We start from the raw sequence: 17861 nt of genomic DNA, 5'->3' as shown, positions 1-17861 counted from the left end.
ATAAAGGACAGAAATGGTATGGACCTAACAGAAGCAGAAGATATTAAGAAGAGGTGGGAAGAATACACAGAAGAACTGTACAGGAAGCTCAGTATGATACTAGTAACTAATCTAGACACAATATTTGAATTTTGCCAATATTCCACTAATGTCCTTTTTCTAAGATCCAATCCAGGATCCCATATTGTATTGTTACCATGTTTCCTTAGTCTCCTTCAATCTATGACCTTTTCTCAGTCTTTCTTTTCTTTCATCACCTTGACAGTTTTGTGTCAATTATTAGGCCAGTTATGGTGTAGTATTCTTGCCTGGAGCATCGCTTGGACAGAGGAGCCTGGTGGGCTACAGTCCACAGGGTCACGAGGAGTTGGGCATGACTTCTACATGCCCAACATGTAGAAGTCCTACATGGTGTAGGACAGCCCTCACTCTGGGTTTGTCTGGTGTTTTCTCATGAGTGTATTGAAGCTTCTAAGCAAGAATATCACAAAAAGTGTGTGCTTTGTCATTACCTTATACCAGGCAGTGTGTGTGTAGGCATGTGTGTGGGGGAGGCAGGTGTTCAGTCATTAAGTTGTGTTTGACATAACAATGAATCTTATTGCTTACGATGTTAACTTTGATTACATAGTGAAGGTGATGTCTGCCAGGTTTCTTCACTATAAAATAACGATTTTGCTCTTTGTAAGTAATCAATATTTTCTGGGAAGATACTTCAATTTTATGCAAATATCCTGTTTCTCTTCCTACTTTCACCCACTAACTTCAGCATCCATCAATAGTTCTTGATTGCAATTAGTTAGTGTGATATTGGTTAATAGTGATTTTTTTATTTCCATTTTTCCTTCTATAGCTGTTAATTAGTATTCCACAGTAAGGAAGACCTGTTCTCTTCTCTCTCATTTTTAAAATTCAGTGTGAATTTGTGGGTATTTATTTTATTCTATGAATTATAACACAAAACTATCATAACTTATTTTGTTGCCCAGATTGTCTCAGATTTGTTTCTAGCTGCTTTTAAGTTAACTCTTTTATCAGTTTTTTTAGCAGTTTGATTATAAGATGAATAGGTGCTTTTCTTCTTCACCAACTTGAGATTGGTGGACTCCTGAATGGTTTTTGTTGCTGTTACATTCAGTCACTAAGTTATGTCTGACTCTTCGTGACCCCATGGGCTGCAGCACGCCAGGCTTCCCTGTCCCTCACTCTCTCCCAGAATTTGCCCAAGTTCAAGTCCATTGAATTGGTGATGCTATCCAACCATCTCATCCTCTGCCACCCTCTTCTCCTTATGTAGAAAGAGAAAGAAAGAGATATCATTCAGCTGTGTCTGACTCTTTGTGGCCCCATGGACTGTAGCCTATCAGGCTCCTCTGTCCATGGGATTTTCCAGGCAAGAGTACTGGGGTGGGTTGCCATTTCCTTCTCCAGGGGATCTTCCTGACCCAGGGATCGAACCCAGGTCTCCCACATTGCAGGCAGATGCTTTACTGTCTAAGCCACCAGGGAAGACATTGTAAGTGGTTTATTTTTCACCAAATATAGGAACTCCTTAGCAATTACGTCTTCCAATATTTTTTCTGCCCATTCTCTCTCCTTACCTTCTGAAACTCCAATTATACGTTTTCTTGTTGTTTGCACACTAAGTCGAGTCCGACTCTTTCGCAACCCTATGGACTGTAACCCGCCAGGTTCCTCTGTCCATGAGATTTCCCAGGCAAGAAGACTGGAGTGGGTTGCCATTTCCTTCCCCAGGGTATCATCCTGACCCAGAGATCAAACTTGCACCTCCTGCATCGCAGGCAGATTCTTTACCTCTGAGCCACCAGAGAAGCCCACACATATTTTAGATATCATCTAAAATAAACTATCCTACAGGTCACTGAGACTCCAGGTTTTTTAAACCACTTAGTTGTTTGCTTTTTGATTAAATAGTAATCTCTGTTTAAGTTTCCCAACCCTTTCTTTTCCAGTCTCTATTATGCTGTTAAGCCCATTATGTTTTAAGTTCTAGAATTTTCCCATGCTTCTCTTTCACAGTTTCACTTTCTCTGCAGAGATTCCCCATATCTTCAATAATTATGTCTATATTTTCCTTTATGTCCTTAAACATGATTATAACCAGTATTCTAAAATTCCAGTCTGCTAATTCTAGCTCATCTCAGGAACTGTATACCTTTATTGCTTTTAAAAAAATGGTGGGTCCCAAGTTCCTGCTTATTCACATGTATAGTAATATTAGATTATATATGAACATTGTGACTTATTCATTTCAGAGTTTATGTTGTCTTCCCTCAAGGAGAACTGAGTTTAGTTCTATTAGACAAATTATTGGCAGGTTATCTTGACAGAATGGTTTTATTCTTTTTCAGGGAGAGCTGGTCATTTCAAATTCTATCCTTAATCTTAGAGAGCGTGTTTGTGTGTATGTGTCTGTAGAACGTGGTCCTTACTCCTAAGGTGTGGACATTCTGTATCATCTAAGCTGTATCACCAAGTTGTTTAGTGAGACCTTTTCCTTCTGACTGGGCTAAAACTCCGTCTCTAAGCCATGTGCCACCTCTAGTGTTCTCTTCAGCTCTCTGCTGCTCTCCGCTAAGCCTTATAGAGTCTCACTGTGTGCTTGCGCAGCTCGGCCTTTGTCCAAAGACCATAGAGATCACCCATGCGGACTTCTGGGGGCACCCCTCTGTTCAGCTTCCCCCTCTCTAAAAGCCGTTTCATAAATTATAGCTTTCTCAGAGGCCCTGAACTCTAATCTGTGCTTTTTCACCTCAGTGAGACCAGCATGCCCTTATTAGGCTCCACCTTCTCCCACTGCATTCCAGAAAGCTCCCCCAGGCCAAAAAGCTCGGCAAATGTAGAACTCCCACCTCATGTGTTTCCCTTCCCCCAAGGATTATAATTCTGCTAGCCATAGTCCATGTCTAAAGCAGTTTCTCAAATATTGTGCCTGAATATATTCTTGTTTATTGTGGGAGAGTGAGTTCCATACCAGTCACTTTGTCATAGTCAGGAGCAGAAGTTCCGTGATTATTTTCCATCTCTGCCTCTCCCACCATCACCTCTCTCTGGTAGACAGTGAGATCCTTGAGCACAGGGACAGTAGCTTTTTATCTTTATATTACTCAGTAGACCCTCAATAAATAAAATAATTTCTTCCTACTTTTTACCTTCTTAGCAGCCCTTGATGGTTAATGTTAAAAAATTGTTAATCAAGCAGTGACGTTGGGAGATCTGAGTGTCTATTCGTGATTTTCCCAAGTGCCATATTCCACAATGGATCGGACCATGGAGGGATATCCAATGCATGGCAGGTAGATCTTCCCCAAGATCCATTTAAGATGCAGGAGTCACGTTATCTGGTTCCCTGATTGACCTTGGCCAGGCTGACACCAAGATAGGGACCCTTTCCCTGTGCTCGTGTCAATAGTCAGCCCCCTTGGGAAGCCCCAGTCCATCCAGTTGCTCATTGTCACCACTGTAAGTTGGAGGAAACACTTCTGTGGCCATTTCCTGAATCTTTTTCCTCGAGGTCATGTTTATTTCCCCTTTGTACTTCGAGTCAGAAGGTCCCTGGGTTCACATTTTTGCCCCACTTCTTACCGATTAAGTGATCTAAAAACAGTCCAAATCCTCTCTATACTCATTTTTCTTTCTTTTTTCTTTTTTTGGCCTTCCTTCTCAGCTTGCGGGATCTGAGTTCCCTGATGAGGGATCAAACCCACGCCCACATGGACCAAAGCCCAAGAAGCACTGAGTCCTAACCACTGGACCGCCAGGGAATTCCCTATACTCATTTTTCTTATCTGTAAAAAATAACTGTTCCCAGCCCTTTTCCGCACCCCCACTCCCAACACCCACACATGTTAATGAGGTTCTAGAAATCAGGGCTATGAAAGCCTATAGAATCTGAAAAACACAGAAAAGTATGTTCTTATTGTTGTTATTATTTGCTGAGATATTGTAGGTCTATTCAATGCAAATTCATTCCTCTGAGGACTTGCCTGGTGGTCCAGTGGCTAAGACTCCGTGCTCCCAAAGCCGTGGCCCTGGGTTCAATCCCTGGTCAGGGAACTAGATCCCACATGCCACAACTAAGGGTTTGCATGCTGCAACAAAGATCCCACAGCAGTCAAATAAATACATAATTTTTTTAAATTTGTTTCTGTAGTTAGGGAGTCTTGAATGTGCAGTAAGTGTATTGGTTCACAATATTCTCCTCCTACACATTTGGCAGAGGCTCTTCTGTCCATTGAGAGAGAGGGATGACAGAGCGGTTCCTTTGGCTTAAAGGAAATGAGTTTTCAGAGTCCATACTGACTTAAAGATGGTAGAACTTGGAATTTCTGGGCTCTAGGGAGCTGTATGAGAAAGTACCCCTAGATTTTTATTAAAGTTGTGAAGGGATGAGCTCAGCCTTGGCATTTCACATTCATTCACAAGCATGTATTAGGCACCTGCTGTGTGTCAGCATACTGAGGATGCTGCAGTGAAGAGCACTGCCCTGCCCTCCCAAAGTTTGAGCCCCACTGGGCCTAAGACAGTCAAGTTCTGTCTTGGCTTGCATTCTCACATAAGCCAGACCTTTCTCTGCTGAAAAGAACAAGTAAGAGCCCAAGGACTTTCTATCTCAACTCATCATACAAAGTACCACCTGGCCAAGCCTGGGTTCAAGCTCTGTGAGCAAGAAGGTATCATATGACTGCTCACACCCTGTCTCAGACCAATCCAGATACTTACTCCATCCAACCCCCAAGCCAGGGTGATGCCTCATTCCAGTAACAGAGCCGCTGCTTGACTTCTGGTCCCAAATTCCTGTTCAGGTATCTTTCTATTCTCAGTCACCCTCCCTGGGGCCCTGCTTCAGTGAATCCAAACTTGCATCTGGGCTCCAGACTTTTTTTTCCAGCCATGCCATGTGGCTTGTGGGATCTTAGTTCCCCAGCAAGAGATTGAACCTAGGCCACTGCAGTCAAAGTGCCAAGTCCTAACCCAGAGTTTGCTCAAGTTCCTATGCATTGAGTCGGTGATGCTACCTAGCCATCTCATCCTCAACAAACGTGAGCTATTTCTTCCCCTTAGGATCAATTCATCTATGCTGAATTCCCCAAATTGTCTCTGCAAGTCAAGATACCCACTGCTTCATTGTTGCTGCTTGTCACTAGCCTCCTGGGCTCTAGTTGAGGTGAGCTGATTACTTGAGGCAGAGGGATGTTACAGGCTATGGGGAGGGTCCTTGCTAGTCAAACTGACCATCCCCTGATGTAGCTCCTGGGTCAGGTCCCTGTCCCTATTCCTGGAAGATCTTTAGCATAATCAGTGTTGCTGGGACAAGTCTCAGATTTTCCCAAGTTCATGGACCACTCTTCTTGCCAACACCCAAAGCATCAAGGCTATTCTGAAGCCAGGGACATTGTTTCTTCACCACAAGTCCTTGGATGAGTTTCAAAAGACCTGTGAACCCCCTCTGATAGCCAAAAATTTGTGTATTCTACAGAAATAGTCCTTCAGTTCAGTTCAGTTCCGTTCAGTCGCTCAGTCATGTCCGACTCTTTGTGACCCCATGAATCGCAGCACGCCAGGCCTCCCTGTCCATCACCAACTCCCAGAGTTCACTCAGACTCACGTCCACCGAGTCAGTGATGCCACCCAGCCATCTCATAGTCCTTAGGTTTCACTAGTTTCTTAAATGGTCTGTGACCCATGTGTTAAGAACTATCACTTTGGGATAGGGGAACCCTAGAGTCTAGCCCTAGTCCATGAGGCTGGGAGGCCTTCTTCTGGGCAACTGAGGACTCAGAAAGGCCCAATGTCAACAGTATCCACAGGTCCTTACCATCACTCCAAGAAACAGGGCCCAGTCACTGGGTCCCCCAAAATCTGCCTGAATCCACTCCCCAATCCCTCAACCCAGTTCTTCCCAACAGGGAGTGTTATCTCCCCAGGTCTTCTCCAGCCAGAGAATGGCCTCTCCCCACCACCCCCATGTCCCCTCACTGTCATAAGCTGCTGACCCAGGCCCTTTCTCCCAAGTATGATTTTCCTCCAAGGAAAAGAACTAGAATTTGAGAGCACGTCTTTGATAAATAAATAAATATCTTTCTTTTTATACACCACTTTCTCTATAAATATTGATCATCTCCCTTAATCCTCATAATAACTTATTTTACAGAAGTAGAAACTGAGGTCAAGTAGGGTGATAGAACAATTATTATTATTATTATTATTATTATATTAGCTCCCATTTATTTTGTAATTTTTATATGCAAAATACTATGCAAAGAATTTTTTCATACTTTATTTAATCAGCACAAAATAGGCATGGGAATCCTGATCTTACAAGTGAAAAAACAGAGGCTCAGAGAAATGGGATAGTTAGCTGAAAAGCACCTAGGGGCCCTTCCCTGGTGGTCCAGTGGCTAAGACTCTGCACCCCCAATGCAGGGGTCCTGGGTTCAATCCCTGGTCAGGTAACTAGATCCCACATACCACAACTAAGACCCAGTAAAGCCTAGTTAATTATTATTTTTTTAAAAAGTGTGCCTAGGTAGTAAGTGACAAAGCAGGGACTGAAAAAGCAGGTCCCTCTGACTCTACACCCCACTGTCTCCCTAACTCTAAGTGGGGCTATAGGTTGCCCGATACCCTCTAATGTTTCAAGTGGGCCTTGCTATGTTCATGCGAGAAATTCATATTGGAATAAAGGAAGAAATTAAATCGGGAGGTCCATAAAGAAGTTTCCCCGAGGGTCCCTGCAGCCCAGGCCAAGACTGGGAATTCTGTGCTCCCTGCCCAAGAAAGCACACAGAACATTTTCTCCAGAAAAAGCCTTTTCCTTACCCTCCCACTCCCTAGCCCTGCTCTATTTCCAGGTCCTGACCACTTCCTGTCTTAACTATTACAAGAAGTTACCAGCCATGTCCGCCTGACTCCTGAGATATGACAACTACACCGGAAAAACCTGGGCGTTAGACCAAGTTCTGAGCCAAACAGAGAGCCCCTGGGATTCAGCTTTTCCCTGAAAGGATGACACAGAGAGGGGTGACTGTGAGCTGGGTGTATGATCAGCAATGTGCCTCACTTCCCCAAGGTTCTGGCTGCTTCCAACCCAATAAGGCCCTCAGTAAGGACCTGGGAGCCCCAAGGTCTGAGGAAGGAGTGGAAGGGGAAAGCCCATACCTACAGCACTCCAACCAGGACCCCTGGCAGGAGAGCACCTTGCCCTCCCAGGTTCCCCCTCCTCCTTCCCTCTCCTCTCTCGCTCTCTTCTCCTCCCTTCTGGAGCTCAGTCACCCATGATTACCCTGAGGGCTATGTTCCCCATCTGTGGATAGTTACTTGCAACCACCACTCATCTGTCTTCCTGACCCTGTGTCTTTGATTCTTCCTTGGAAACCCTACCCTCTAGCCATCCCCTAAGTACTCTAAGGATTTTGAAGTAGTACCTTCAGACTGGGAGCATCCTAGTTTTCTAGAGCTTTCTTCTTGCCTAGGTCACAAAATGAACCTTTATTTCCTACTGCCTCAGAACTCTACCGAGCAATCCATTAAGGTAAGATGACAGACTGATGACAACTTCAAAGGTAACAATTATCAAGGGCTTATTATTTGCCAGGCACTGTACTAAATACTTCCCCGAGGGACTTCCCTGGCAGTCCAGTGGTTAAGACTCTGTGCTTCCAATGCAGGAGACACAGGTTCAATCCTTGTTTGGGGAGCTAAGATTCCGTGTGCTATGGGGTAAGGCCAAAAAATAAATAATAATGGATATTTGGGACACTGAGGCAGGTGACCAGAAGTGTCCTTTGAGGCTGGAAGACAGAACTCTTAGTGAATAGTGAGTGAAGTCGCTCAGTCGTGTCTGACTCTTTGCAACCCCGTGGACTGTAACCTACCAGGCTCCTCCGTCCGAGGGATTCTCCAGACAAGAATACTGGAGTGGGTTGCCATTTCCTTCTCCAGGGGATCTTCCTGAACCAGGGATTGAACCCGGGTCTCCCGCCTTGCAGGCAGACGCTTTAACCTCTGAGCCACCAGGGAAGACTCTTAGAGACACTCAAAAACTAACTGCAGCGTGGCAGAAGATGGAGGAGAAGCACACGGTAAATTGCCAAAGGCACGTGAAATTAGCTACATGGACTGGTGACGCTAAGTCTCTCCCCTGTTCATCTGTAGCAATTTTTTAATTGTATTTATCAAGCTGTAAAACAAAAGCAAATAAAAAATATGAGAGTGATTATCACACAAGACTACTCCTAACAAGTCCAAATTCCCAAAAAAAAAAATAAATTTAGTAACACGTCCACCTTAATTATGGCCTTCCCAGGTGGCGTCGTGGTAAAGAACCCATCTGTCAATGCAGAAGACACCTCTTAGGCAGGTTCTTTACCACAATTTTGATGAGTGCTGTTTCTCTCCCTCTTGTTTCGCAGGTGTTTCTGTTATTTGGGGATTTCCCAAAAGAATAAGGGTTCTTTCATTTTCCTTCTTTGGCTAGAACTGTATGTGCTGCCTAGAATACCCCTCTGCCTATAGAGTTAATAACTGCGTTCTTACTAGGTTACAAATGCTGTTTTGTTTTGGGTGGGTTTTTTAGATTTTTTTTTTCTTTTTAATTTATTGGAATATAGTTGATTTACAATGCTGTGTTAGTTTCAGGTGTACAGCAAATTGAATCTGTTATATATACACAAATGCGGTTTTAACTGCTTTATATTGATCAACTCACTGGATCCTTGTAATAACCAAATGAGGTCAGTACTACTGTTATCCCCATTTTATAAACTAGTAAATTGAGGCTTGGAGAGGTTGAAAACCTTGCCCAGGGTCACACAGTTCATGCGTGTAGACCCATCCTGACCCTGAGACTACACTCTTAACCATGGCTCTCTTCTAAGGGCTTGCATCAAGTCGCCTGCATCCTCTTCAGTTTCTGTGCCAGCCTCTCCTCCTCCAAAGAGCCTTCTCTGATGTCCTAACTGGAAATAATGCTGTTTTTCCCTTTAAAATCCCCCCACTTCTTGGTTAGTATCTATCTTACAGCCTTTGCCTTCCACTTGATATTTTTCTGTTTGTGCACCATATATGTCTTAGCTACACACTCCAGTATTCTTGTCTGGAAAACCCCATGGACAGAGGAGACTAGCAGGCTCCAGTCCATAGGGCCTCAGAGAGTCAGACGCGACTGAGCACAGGCACAAAACTACGTCTTAACTTACCTACCAGCTCTGAGTGCAACGACCAGGTCCTGTTCAATTTTCTAAACCTCAGAGGCCTGGCAAAACTCTAGCTGCCGTTATCAGAATCTATACACTGGCAAAATATCACAAAAACTAAATTCTAAAAACAAAAACTTGCAGTACCAGTAATAAAGTGCATTAAATAAATAATTATGAAACTAACGGCACAAGAGCACTCTCCACATTCCAGCTGGTAACCAAGCTTTTAAAGGCTGGATCTTTAACCTCTGGCTGCTCCTCAACATGTAGGGCACGGAAGGGCTGCAATGAGAGCTGAAGTGTGGGTGGGATGGAATGGGAGAAAGGGTAGGGATATCATGATCATTTTTTAAATTTCCTTTGAAGCCCAAGGGCTGGGAACAGAGGGATCCCTGAGACCAGCACGGCCAGATGCACTGTTTCAAGTCCTCAAATGCCCAGGCCCAAACCTCACCCTGCACAAAGACAAACTGAGACACTCAGGACGCCCTCCTCAGCCTGTCCTTACACCGACCACGGCCCTTCGCTATGAAATGACACATCAGCCCCTAATAACTAACATCGTATGAGACTTATGTAAATGTAAAATGGTGAAGATTTTTAGGAAGTGCACACACTGTCTTGGGTGGGACCATAGATTTGTGAGATGGGAATCATCTCCATTCAACAATGGACTCTGTTCTAGGGAAAATAAAACCGCTAGGAGAGCAGGTACATGAGTGTTGACTGTCAAGAAGATTCACAACACAGGGAGAAAGTCCAGCAGAGGCCATCAGAGCCTGATCAAGGCGACTGGAACCGAAGGGACCATGGGGATGCAATAAGCCTGTGAACCCGAGGCACCAGCTAGGGGGTGGAGGGGAGGATGGGAAGTGGTGGACACTCACCGGGGTTCAGCAGGGTCTGGAGCAAGACTCAGAGAGGTGTAGTAGGAATGCTAACTCAGCAAAAAGCGGGGCCACAGAGGAAGTAAAAGTAAAAGGTGGAACTGTCTCTCTAAACCCAAGTGTGACCCAAGGAACCGCTGAGGGAGAGGAGGAAGTGAAGCAGGTCCTGAGAGAAAGAGATGTGCTATTTTAGAGCTTGTGGTAGCCTGGAAGAAGGCTGCCCAAAGCATATGTAATATCAAAACATTCAGAGGAAAGATAAACCGAATCCCACAAAGGCTCCCAAATGGCAGTTCCTAGCCTTTTTTGGGTCTCTGACCTTTTTGGAAATGTGATGAAAAGTATAAGTTCTCGGAAAGAGAGTGTAAATGTGCTCACAAGTGTCTTTTATGATAAAGAATCTCTTTTCCTTAACACAGTGTTGTAAGTCAATTATATCTCGATGATAGATAGACAGACACTGGATACACACACACACATATATATCTATATCTATCTATCTACATCTATATCTGTATATATATATATATAGAGAGAGAGAGAGAGAGAGAGAAAGAGACTGGAAATAAACACATCAAAATACTAATGGTGGTTTCTCTGAGGGTTGGAGATTATGGGTGATGGTTATTTTTCACTTTATTCTTTTTACGTATTTCTAGTTGTCTGAAATGAACATGTATTGCTTGTAAAATTAGAAAATAATAAATGTCATTAAGATGAAAAAATATGTCACGTTAACAGCTTAAAAAACAGAATCTCTGTTCCTATCACCAGAGGAATGGACTGTCTTCAAAGGAGAACTATGAACAACTCAGTAAGGAAACAGGTGGGAAAGGGGCTCGGAAGAGGCTGGTAGAGCTGAGGAAAGAGAATTCTCCAGGGTTCTTGTCCAGAATAGATGGCAGGAGGGGCAGCCAAGGGCTTATTATGAACATAAAGTTGTCACAGGGGGCTGCGGCCACAAGGCCAAGAAGCCATAAGTCCCGAGTGAACTGAATTCTCTTCGTCTGGCTCTGCTGGGTCTTTGTTCCTGCCAGTGTCTTTCTCCAGTTGCGCCAAGCAGGGAATACTTTCTAGTTGCAGTGCGTGAGTTTCTCGCTGCGGTGGCTTCTCTTGTCGTGGAACACGGGCTCTAGGGCACACGGACTTCAGGAGTTGTGGCTCCCAGGCTCTAGAGCCCTGGCTCCATAGCTGTGGCCCAGCGGCATAGTTGCTCTGCGGCATGTGCGATTTTCCCATACCAGGGATTGAACCCGTGTCTCCTGCATTGCCAGGTGGATTCTTTACCACTTGGGTCATCAGGGAAGTCCCTGAAATCTTTGTAATGTCAAAATTAACAAAAACCTGCTACACTAAAGCTCTGAGCAAGAACTACAGAAAGGTCACAGTCCTCGGGGCTACATGAGTGACGTCAGCAGAGTTCACCAACCTCTGTTTGACCTCAGTTTCATCTTTTCTGTCAAGAAGATTAATTTCCAGCTCTGAAGTGGCAAACTGCACTGCTAAGAGGGAACTGAACCCCAGGATAGAACACATTAGACAGCAACTGGCCACATGAAACAGATTTGAGAATCTCAGTGTGGAACAAGCACCAGCGGGGAGGTGCCGAGCTGAGAAAGAGGAAATGCCAACTTCTATCACAGGGAATGGTTCTAGGTCTTTTCTAGGTCACTTTGGAAGACAAATCCAGGACCAGTGGATGGAAATTTCAGGGATGTAAATGTCAGATTCCTACTAAGAAGAATATGAATTAGAGTTTTTCCCAAACGGAGTGGGCTATCGTGGGTGGTAGCAAGTCTCCCATCATAGTAGATACCCAAGTGAACACTGGATGACTTTTACAGGGCTTTTATGGAAGGGTTTGGATTAGAGATCTCTTCTAACCCTGAAAACTTATGCTTCTGTAACTCTAAAAGGTCAGGGGAGAAAAGAATGAGTACCTTCCCAGCTTAGTTTTAGATTTTTTTCACTTTGCTTCTCCATCTCTGAACAGCTGCACCTCATGCCAGTGTGATCCCTGCTCACCCTTCCCCCCTTTCTCAGCCTTTCTTCCTTCTCCCTGCCTCTTACCCCATTCTCCAGTTATTTTTCTCACCCTTCCTTTATCCTTCTTTATTTCTTTTTATGCAAATCCTAAACGGCAGAGACTGTGGTATTCCCAGGTGGTACCATGGTAAAGAATCCGCCTGCCAATGCAGGAGACGCAAGACTCAGGTTTGATCCCTGGGTTGGGAAGATCCCCTGGAGGAGAGCATGGCAACCCACTCCAGTATTCTTGCCTGGAGAATCCCATGGACAGAGGAGCCTGGTGGGCTACAGTCCATAGGGTAGCAAAGAGTTGACACAACTGAGTGACTGAGCACACATGCGCGTGATTATAGCTGGCAAAAAAAGAAGGCATCCTGTCAGGAATCGCACTCTCCAGGCCCTTCTCTATTTATATCCCATCCAAGCTTGCCACACCTCCTCCATGACGCCCTCCCTGGCCATTCCCTGAGACCCAAGTGCTAAGATACCATACCCTCCCTCAGTCCTTAGATACACACTGCCTGCTGTCCTTTCTTCTCTTTTGTCTTATAACTTTTCACCTGTAGATCATTCTTACTTCAGTAGGGTATAAACTCGTGGAGTGAAAGATTATGAGTGACTTTGCTTTTGGAACCACCGTTTGGGAGCTGACTTCCAAAGCACCCGCAGCTGTGGACTCTGCAGTTATTTTGAATGAATGCTTTCTGCCACTTCAGGTCCTAAACACATGTACACAGTGAGGGTGAAAATAAAACAAGACTAGAGTTGATCTAGAGTCGGACTCAGTTCAGTTCAGTCACTCAGTCATGTCCGACTCTTTGTGACCCCATGAACTGCAGAACGCCAGGCCTCCCTGTCCATCCCCAACTCCCAGAGTCCACCCAAACCCGTGTCCATTGAGTTGGTGATGCCATCCAACCATCTCATCCTCTGTCGTCCCCTTCTCCTCCTGCTTTCAATCTTTCCCAGCATCAGGGTCTTTTCAAATGAGTCAGCTCTTCGCATCTGGTGGCCAAAGTATTGGACTTTCAGCTTCAAAATTGGTGCTACCAATGAACACCCAGGACTGATTTCCTTTAGGGTGGACTGGTTGGATCTCCTTGCAGTCCAAGGGACTCTCAAGAGTCTTCTCCAACACCACAGTTCAAAAGCATCAATTCTTCAGTGCTCAGCTTTCTTTATAGTCCAACTGTCATATCCATACATGACCACTGGAAAAACCATAGCCTTGACTAGACGGACCTTTGTTGACAAAGTAATGTCTCTGCTTTTTAATATGCTGTCTAGGTTGGTCATAACTTTCCTTCCAAGGAGTAAGCATCTTTTAATTTCATGGCTGCAATCACCATCTGCAGTGATTTTGGACCCCAGAAAAATATAGTCAGCCACTGTTTTCACTGTTTCCCCATTTATTTGCCATGAAGTGATGGGACCGGATGCCATGATCTTAGTTTTCTGAATGTTGAGCTTCAAGCCAACTTTTTCACTCTTCTCTTTCACTTTCATCAAGAGGCTCTTTAGGCTCAGATCCTGACGGTACAGCAGCCCGCAGCCTCAGCCAGAGAGTCCCAGCAGCTTTCAATGGAGGAGAAGCCCGGCCAGCCACAGTCTCAGCACCATCACAGCCACCACCATCCGCACCATCACCCCCAGCAGCAGCAGCAGCCGCACCACCATCACCATTATTATTTCTACAACCACAGCCACAACCACCATCACCACCACCATCACCAGCAGCCTCACCAATACCTGCAGCATGGAGCCGAGGGCAGCCCCAAGGCCCAGCCAAAGCCGCTGAAACATGAGCAGAAACGCCCTCCAGCAGCACCAGGAAACGCCGAAGAACTAAATGGTAATGCTGGAGAAAGAGAAATGTCTTTAAAGAGCCTGGGTTCTGAGGAAGCTACCAACCCTATTTCCAGGGTCCTCAATGGCAACCAACAAGTTGTAGACACTAATCTGAAGCAGAGTGTAAAGTCCAGCACCTTTGGGAAAGCAGGAATTAAAACCAGGAATTTTATTCAGAAAAACAGTATGGACAAGAAGAATGGGAAGTCTTATGAAAATAAATCTGGAGAGAACCAATCTATAGACAAGACTGATACTGTAGCAATTCCAAATGGTGTTGTAACAAATAATTCTGGCTATATTACTAATGGTTATATGGGCAAAGGAGCAGATAATGATGGTAGTAGATCTGAGAGCGGATATACCACTCCTAAAAAAAGGAAAGCTAGGCGCAATAGCGCCAAGGGTTGTGAAAACCTTAATTTAGTGCAGGACAAAATAATGCAACAAGAGACCAATGTCCCAACCTTAAAACAGGGACTTGAAACTTTCAAGCCTGACTACAGTGAACAAAAGGGAAATCGAGTAGATGGTTCAAAGCCTATTTGGAAGTAGGAAACTGGGCCTGGAGGAACAAGTCGAGGAAAACCTGCTATGGGTGATATGCTGAGGAAAAGCTCTGATATTAAGCCTGGTGTGAGCAGCAAAAAGTTTGATGACCGGCCCAAAGGAAAGCATACTTCTGCTGTTGCCTCCAAAGAGGACTCGTGGACCCTGTTTAAGCCACCCCCAGTTTTTCCAGTGGACAATAGCAGTGCTAAAATCGTTCCTAAAATAAGTTATGCAAGCAAAGTTAAGGAAAACCTCAACAAAACTGTACAGAACTCTTCTGTGTCACCATCTTCATCTTCATCTTCCTCATCATCTACTGGGGAAACTCAGACCCAAGCTTCAAGTCGATTATCCCAGGTCCCTATGTCAGCGCTGAAATCTGTTACTTCGGCCAACTTTTCTAATGGGCCAGTTTTAGCAGGGACTGATGCAAGTGTGTATTCTCCAGGGGGTCAGCCACTGCTAACTACTGCTGCTAATACTCTAACACCCATCTCTTCTGGGACTGATTCAGTTCTCCAAGACATGACTCTGACTTCAGCAGGTGTTGAACAAATTAAGTCCAGCCTTTTTATCTATACTTCAAATATGCAAACTGTGCTGTTGAGCACAGCTCAAGTGGATCTACCCTCTCAGACAGATCAGCAAAACCTGGGGGATATCTTCCAGAATCAGTGGGGTTTATCATTTATCAATGAACCCAGTGCTGGCCCCGAAACTGTTACTGGGAAGTCATCAGATCATAAAGTGATGGAGGTGACATTTCAAGGGGAATATCCTGCCACTTTGGTTTCACAGGGTGCTGAAATAATCCCCTCAGGAACTGAGCATCCTGTGTTTCCCAAGGCATATGAGCTGGAAAAAACGGACTAGTCCTCAAGTTCTGGGTAGCATTCTAAAATCTGGGACTACTAATGAGAGTGGAGCCTTATCCTTGGAACCCAGTCATATAGGTGACCTGCAAAAAGCAGACACCAGTAGTCAAGGTGCTTTAGTGTTTCTCTCAAAGGACTATGAGACAGAAAATCAAAATCCTCTGGCGTCTCCTACGAACACTTTGTTAGGCTCCGCCAAAGAACAGAGATACCAGAGAGGCCTAGAAAGGAATGATAGCTGGGGTTCTTTTGACCTGAGGGCTGCTATTGGATATCACACTAAAGAAATGGAATCTGTTTGGAATTTGCAGAAGCAAGATCCCAAAAGGATAATCACTTACAATGAAGCCATGGGTAGTCCAGATCAATGAAGGACCAGACTGCCTATCTGTAACCTTTCTGCAGCATTAGAGCCACCGTTCATGGGGGACACAAGGCTTTTATGCTCCTAGATCTTCAACGCAGCAGAGGAACCATAAGTAGAATCACAGGATAATATATACAAATATATATATATATATATATACATTATATATATATAGTTATTTTTAAAAAGGCAACTGAAAGTAATTAGACTTCTTAAGGAAACAAATTTATTTCAAGAGACTACACATGGTTTTTTAATCTCCGGTACTGAATAGATTTGTTTTATTTTGTTTTTAGTTTTTAAGTGTGAATGCAAGTGATTAATGAATATGGACTTATTAACAAGCATGGTTCTAAAGTTCCTGCTGTCATCACCTTGGGCAACCAATGACCCACTGGAAAGGCAAATCCACTTTAAAAGATCTCTGTATCTTGTTCTGTGACTAAAGTGATACACTAATCACGGGGAACCCAGAATGATTCAACATTTTCCCCCACTCCTCCCTTGATCTTTCGGTTATACTTTGAACCCTGCGAGAATGCTGGATAAAATGCCTTGAAGTTTGCAGGGGTCTTTTTTTTTTTTAGTGAATATGATTTGCGTGTCTTGCCAGGAATAAGCAGCCTCTGTGGGGTATTGGGAAATATTTTCTTTGTTTTCTTTTAATTTTTGTGGGGTGGGGGGATAGGGGAGGGCATTGAAGTTCTACAGTTCTGAAGTAGTTGGTGGTACATAGTTTCACTTGGCTTTGGTTACCTATTGGACTTTAATAAGTAAAAACTTCATGAGTGTCATTTAAACAAAAGTTACAGAACAAACAATTGGCTTTAGATATTTAATCTGGAAAAATCCTCCTGTGCCTATGTTCTAACATAACTGTGTAAGTGGGAGCAAAAATGTATTCTGCTTTTCAACTGTAGGTGCTCCAGACTTGCTCTCTGTCACTAACACTAAATGTGCTATTTTTCTTGTTTTTCATCAAACATCTGAAGAGAAACTTCTGTACCTTTCTGTAAATTCTTTTTAATGTCTCAGAAATCTAAAAGGGGAAGAAAAAAGTCCATGAAAACTAAAACTTCATGTTTTTAGCCAGTGAGGAGGTAATAAACCCTGCCTATAGAAGATGTGTTTTCATGCAAACTATACTTCTGAGCTTATTAGCTTCTAATTATATCTTAATAAATATATTTTATTACTAGAAAGAAAAAAAAGAGGCTCTTTAGTTCTTCTTCACTCTCTGCCATAAGGGTAGTGTCATCTGCATATCTGAGGTTATTGATATTTCTCGCTGGAATCTTGATTCCAGCCTGTGCTTCTTCCAGCCCAGAGTTTTTCATGATGTACTCTGCATATAAGTTAAATAAGCAGGGTGACAATATACAGCCTTGACGTACTCCTTTTCCTATTTGGAACCAGTCTGTTGTTCCATGTCCAGTTCTAACTGTTGCTTCCTGACCTGCACACAGGTTTCTCAAGAGGCAGGTCAGGTGGTCTGGTATTCCCATCTCTTTCAGAATTTTCCACAGTTTATTGTGATCCACGCAGTCAAAGGCTTTGGCATAGTCAATAAAGCAGAAATAGATGTTTTTCTGGAACTCTCTTGCTTTTTTGATGATCCAGCGGATGTTGGCAATTTGATCTCTGGTTCCTCTGCCTTTTCTAAAATCAGCTTGAACATCTGGAAGTTCATGGTTCACATACTGCTGAAGCCCGGCTTGGAGAATTTTGAGCATTACTTTACTAGTGTGTGAGAAGAGTGCAATTGTGCCGTAGTTTGAGCATTCTTTGGCATTGCCTTTCTTTGGGATTGGAATGAAAACTGACCTTTCCCAGTCCTGTGGCCACTGCTGAGTTTTCCAAATTTGCTGGCATATTGAGTGCAGCACTTTCACAGCATCATCTTCCAGGATTTGAAATAGCTTAACTGGAATTCCATCACCTCCAGTAGCTTTGTTCGTAGTGATGCTTCCTAAGGCCCACTTGACTTCACATTCCAGGATGTCTGGCTCGAGGTGAATGATCACACCATTGTGATTATCTGGGTCGTAAAGATCTTTTTTGTACAGTGTGTATTCTTGCCACC

The 17861-nt window shown here is 43.9% G+C and overlaps 2 protein-coding genes across 2 annotated transcripts in view; one reads left to right on the top strand and one right to left on the bottom strand.

The window, feature by feature from the left end:
• The window catches only part of ITGB3 (integrin subunit beta 3), a 69861-nt gene extending 67992 nt beyond the window's left edge, over positions 1 to 1869 (bottom strand). The window contains exon 1 of the mRNA XM_061392255.1: positions 1602 to 1869. Within this exon, the coding sequence (XP_061248239.1) occupies positions 1602 to 1743 (142 nt within the window). The 5' untranslated portion in view covers positions 1744 to 1869. The remainder of the gene's footprint in view (positions 1 to 1601) is intronic.
• An 11812-nt stretch (positions 1870 to 13681) lies between these two features.
• Positions 13682 to 16981, top strand: LOC133232604 (FMR1-interacting protein NUFIP2-like). Its single transcript, XM_061392251.1, is given in 2 exon segments — positions 13682 to 15397; positions 15399 to 16981. Coding segments are annotated over 2 exon segments (2064 nt in total). The 5' UTR covers positions 13682 to 13717; the 3' UTR covers positions 15783 to 16981.
• Positions 16982 to 17861: the final 880 nt, after the last annotated feature.

This window comes from Bos javanicus, chromosome 19, assembly GCF_032452875.1.
Source record: "Bos javanicus breed banteng chromosome 19, ARS-OSU_banteng_1.0, whole genome shotgun sequence".
Lineage (NCBI taxonomy): Eukaryota > Metazoa > Chordata > Mammalia > Artiodactyla > Bovidae > Bos > Bos javanicus.
Note: the sequence above shows the minus strand (reverse complement) of the source record. Positions and strands in the feature narration are given on the sequence as shown.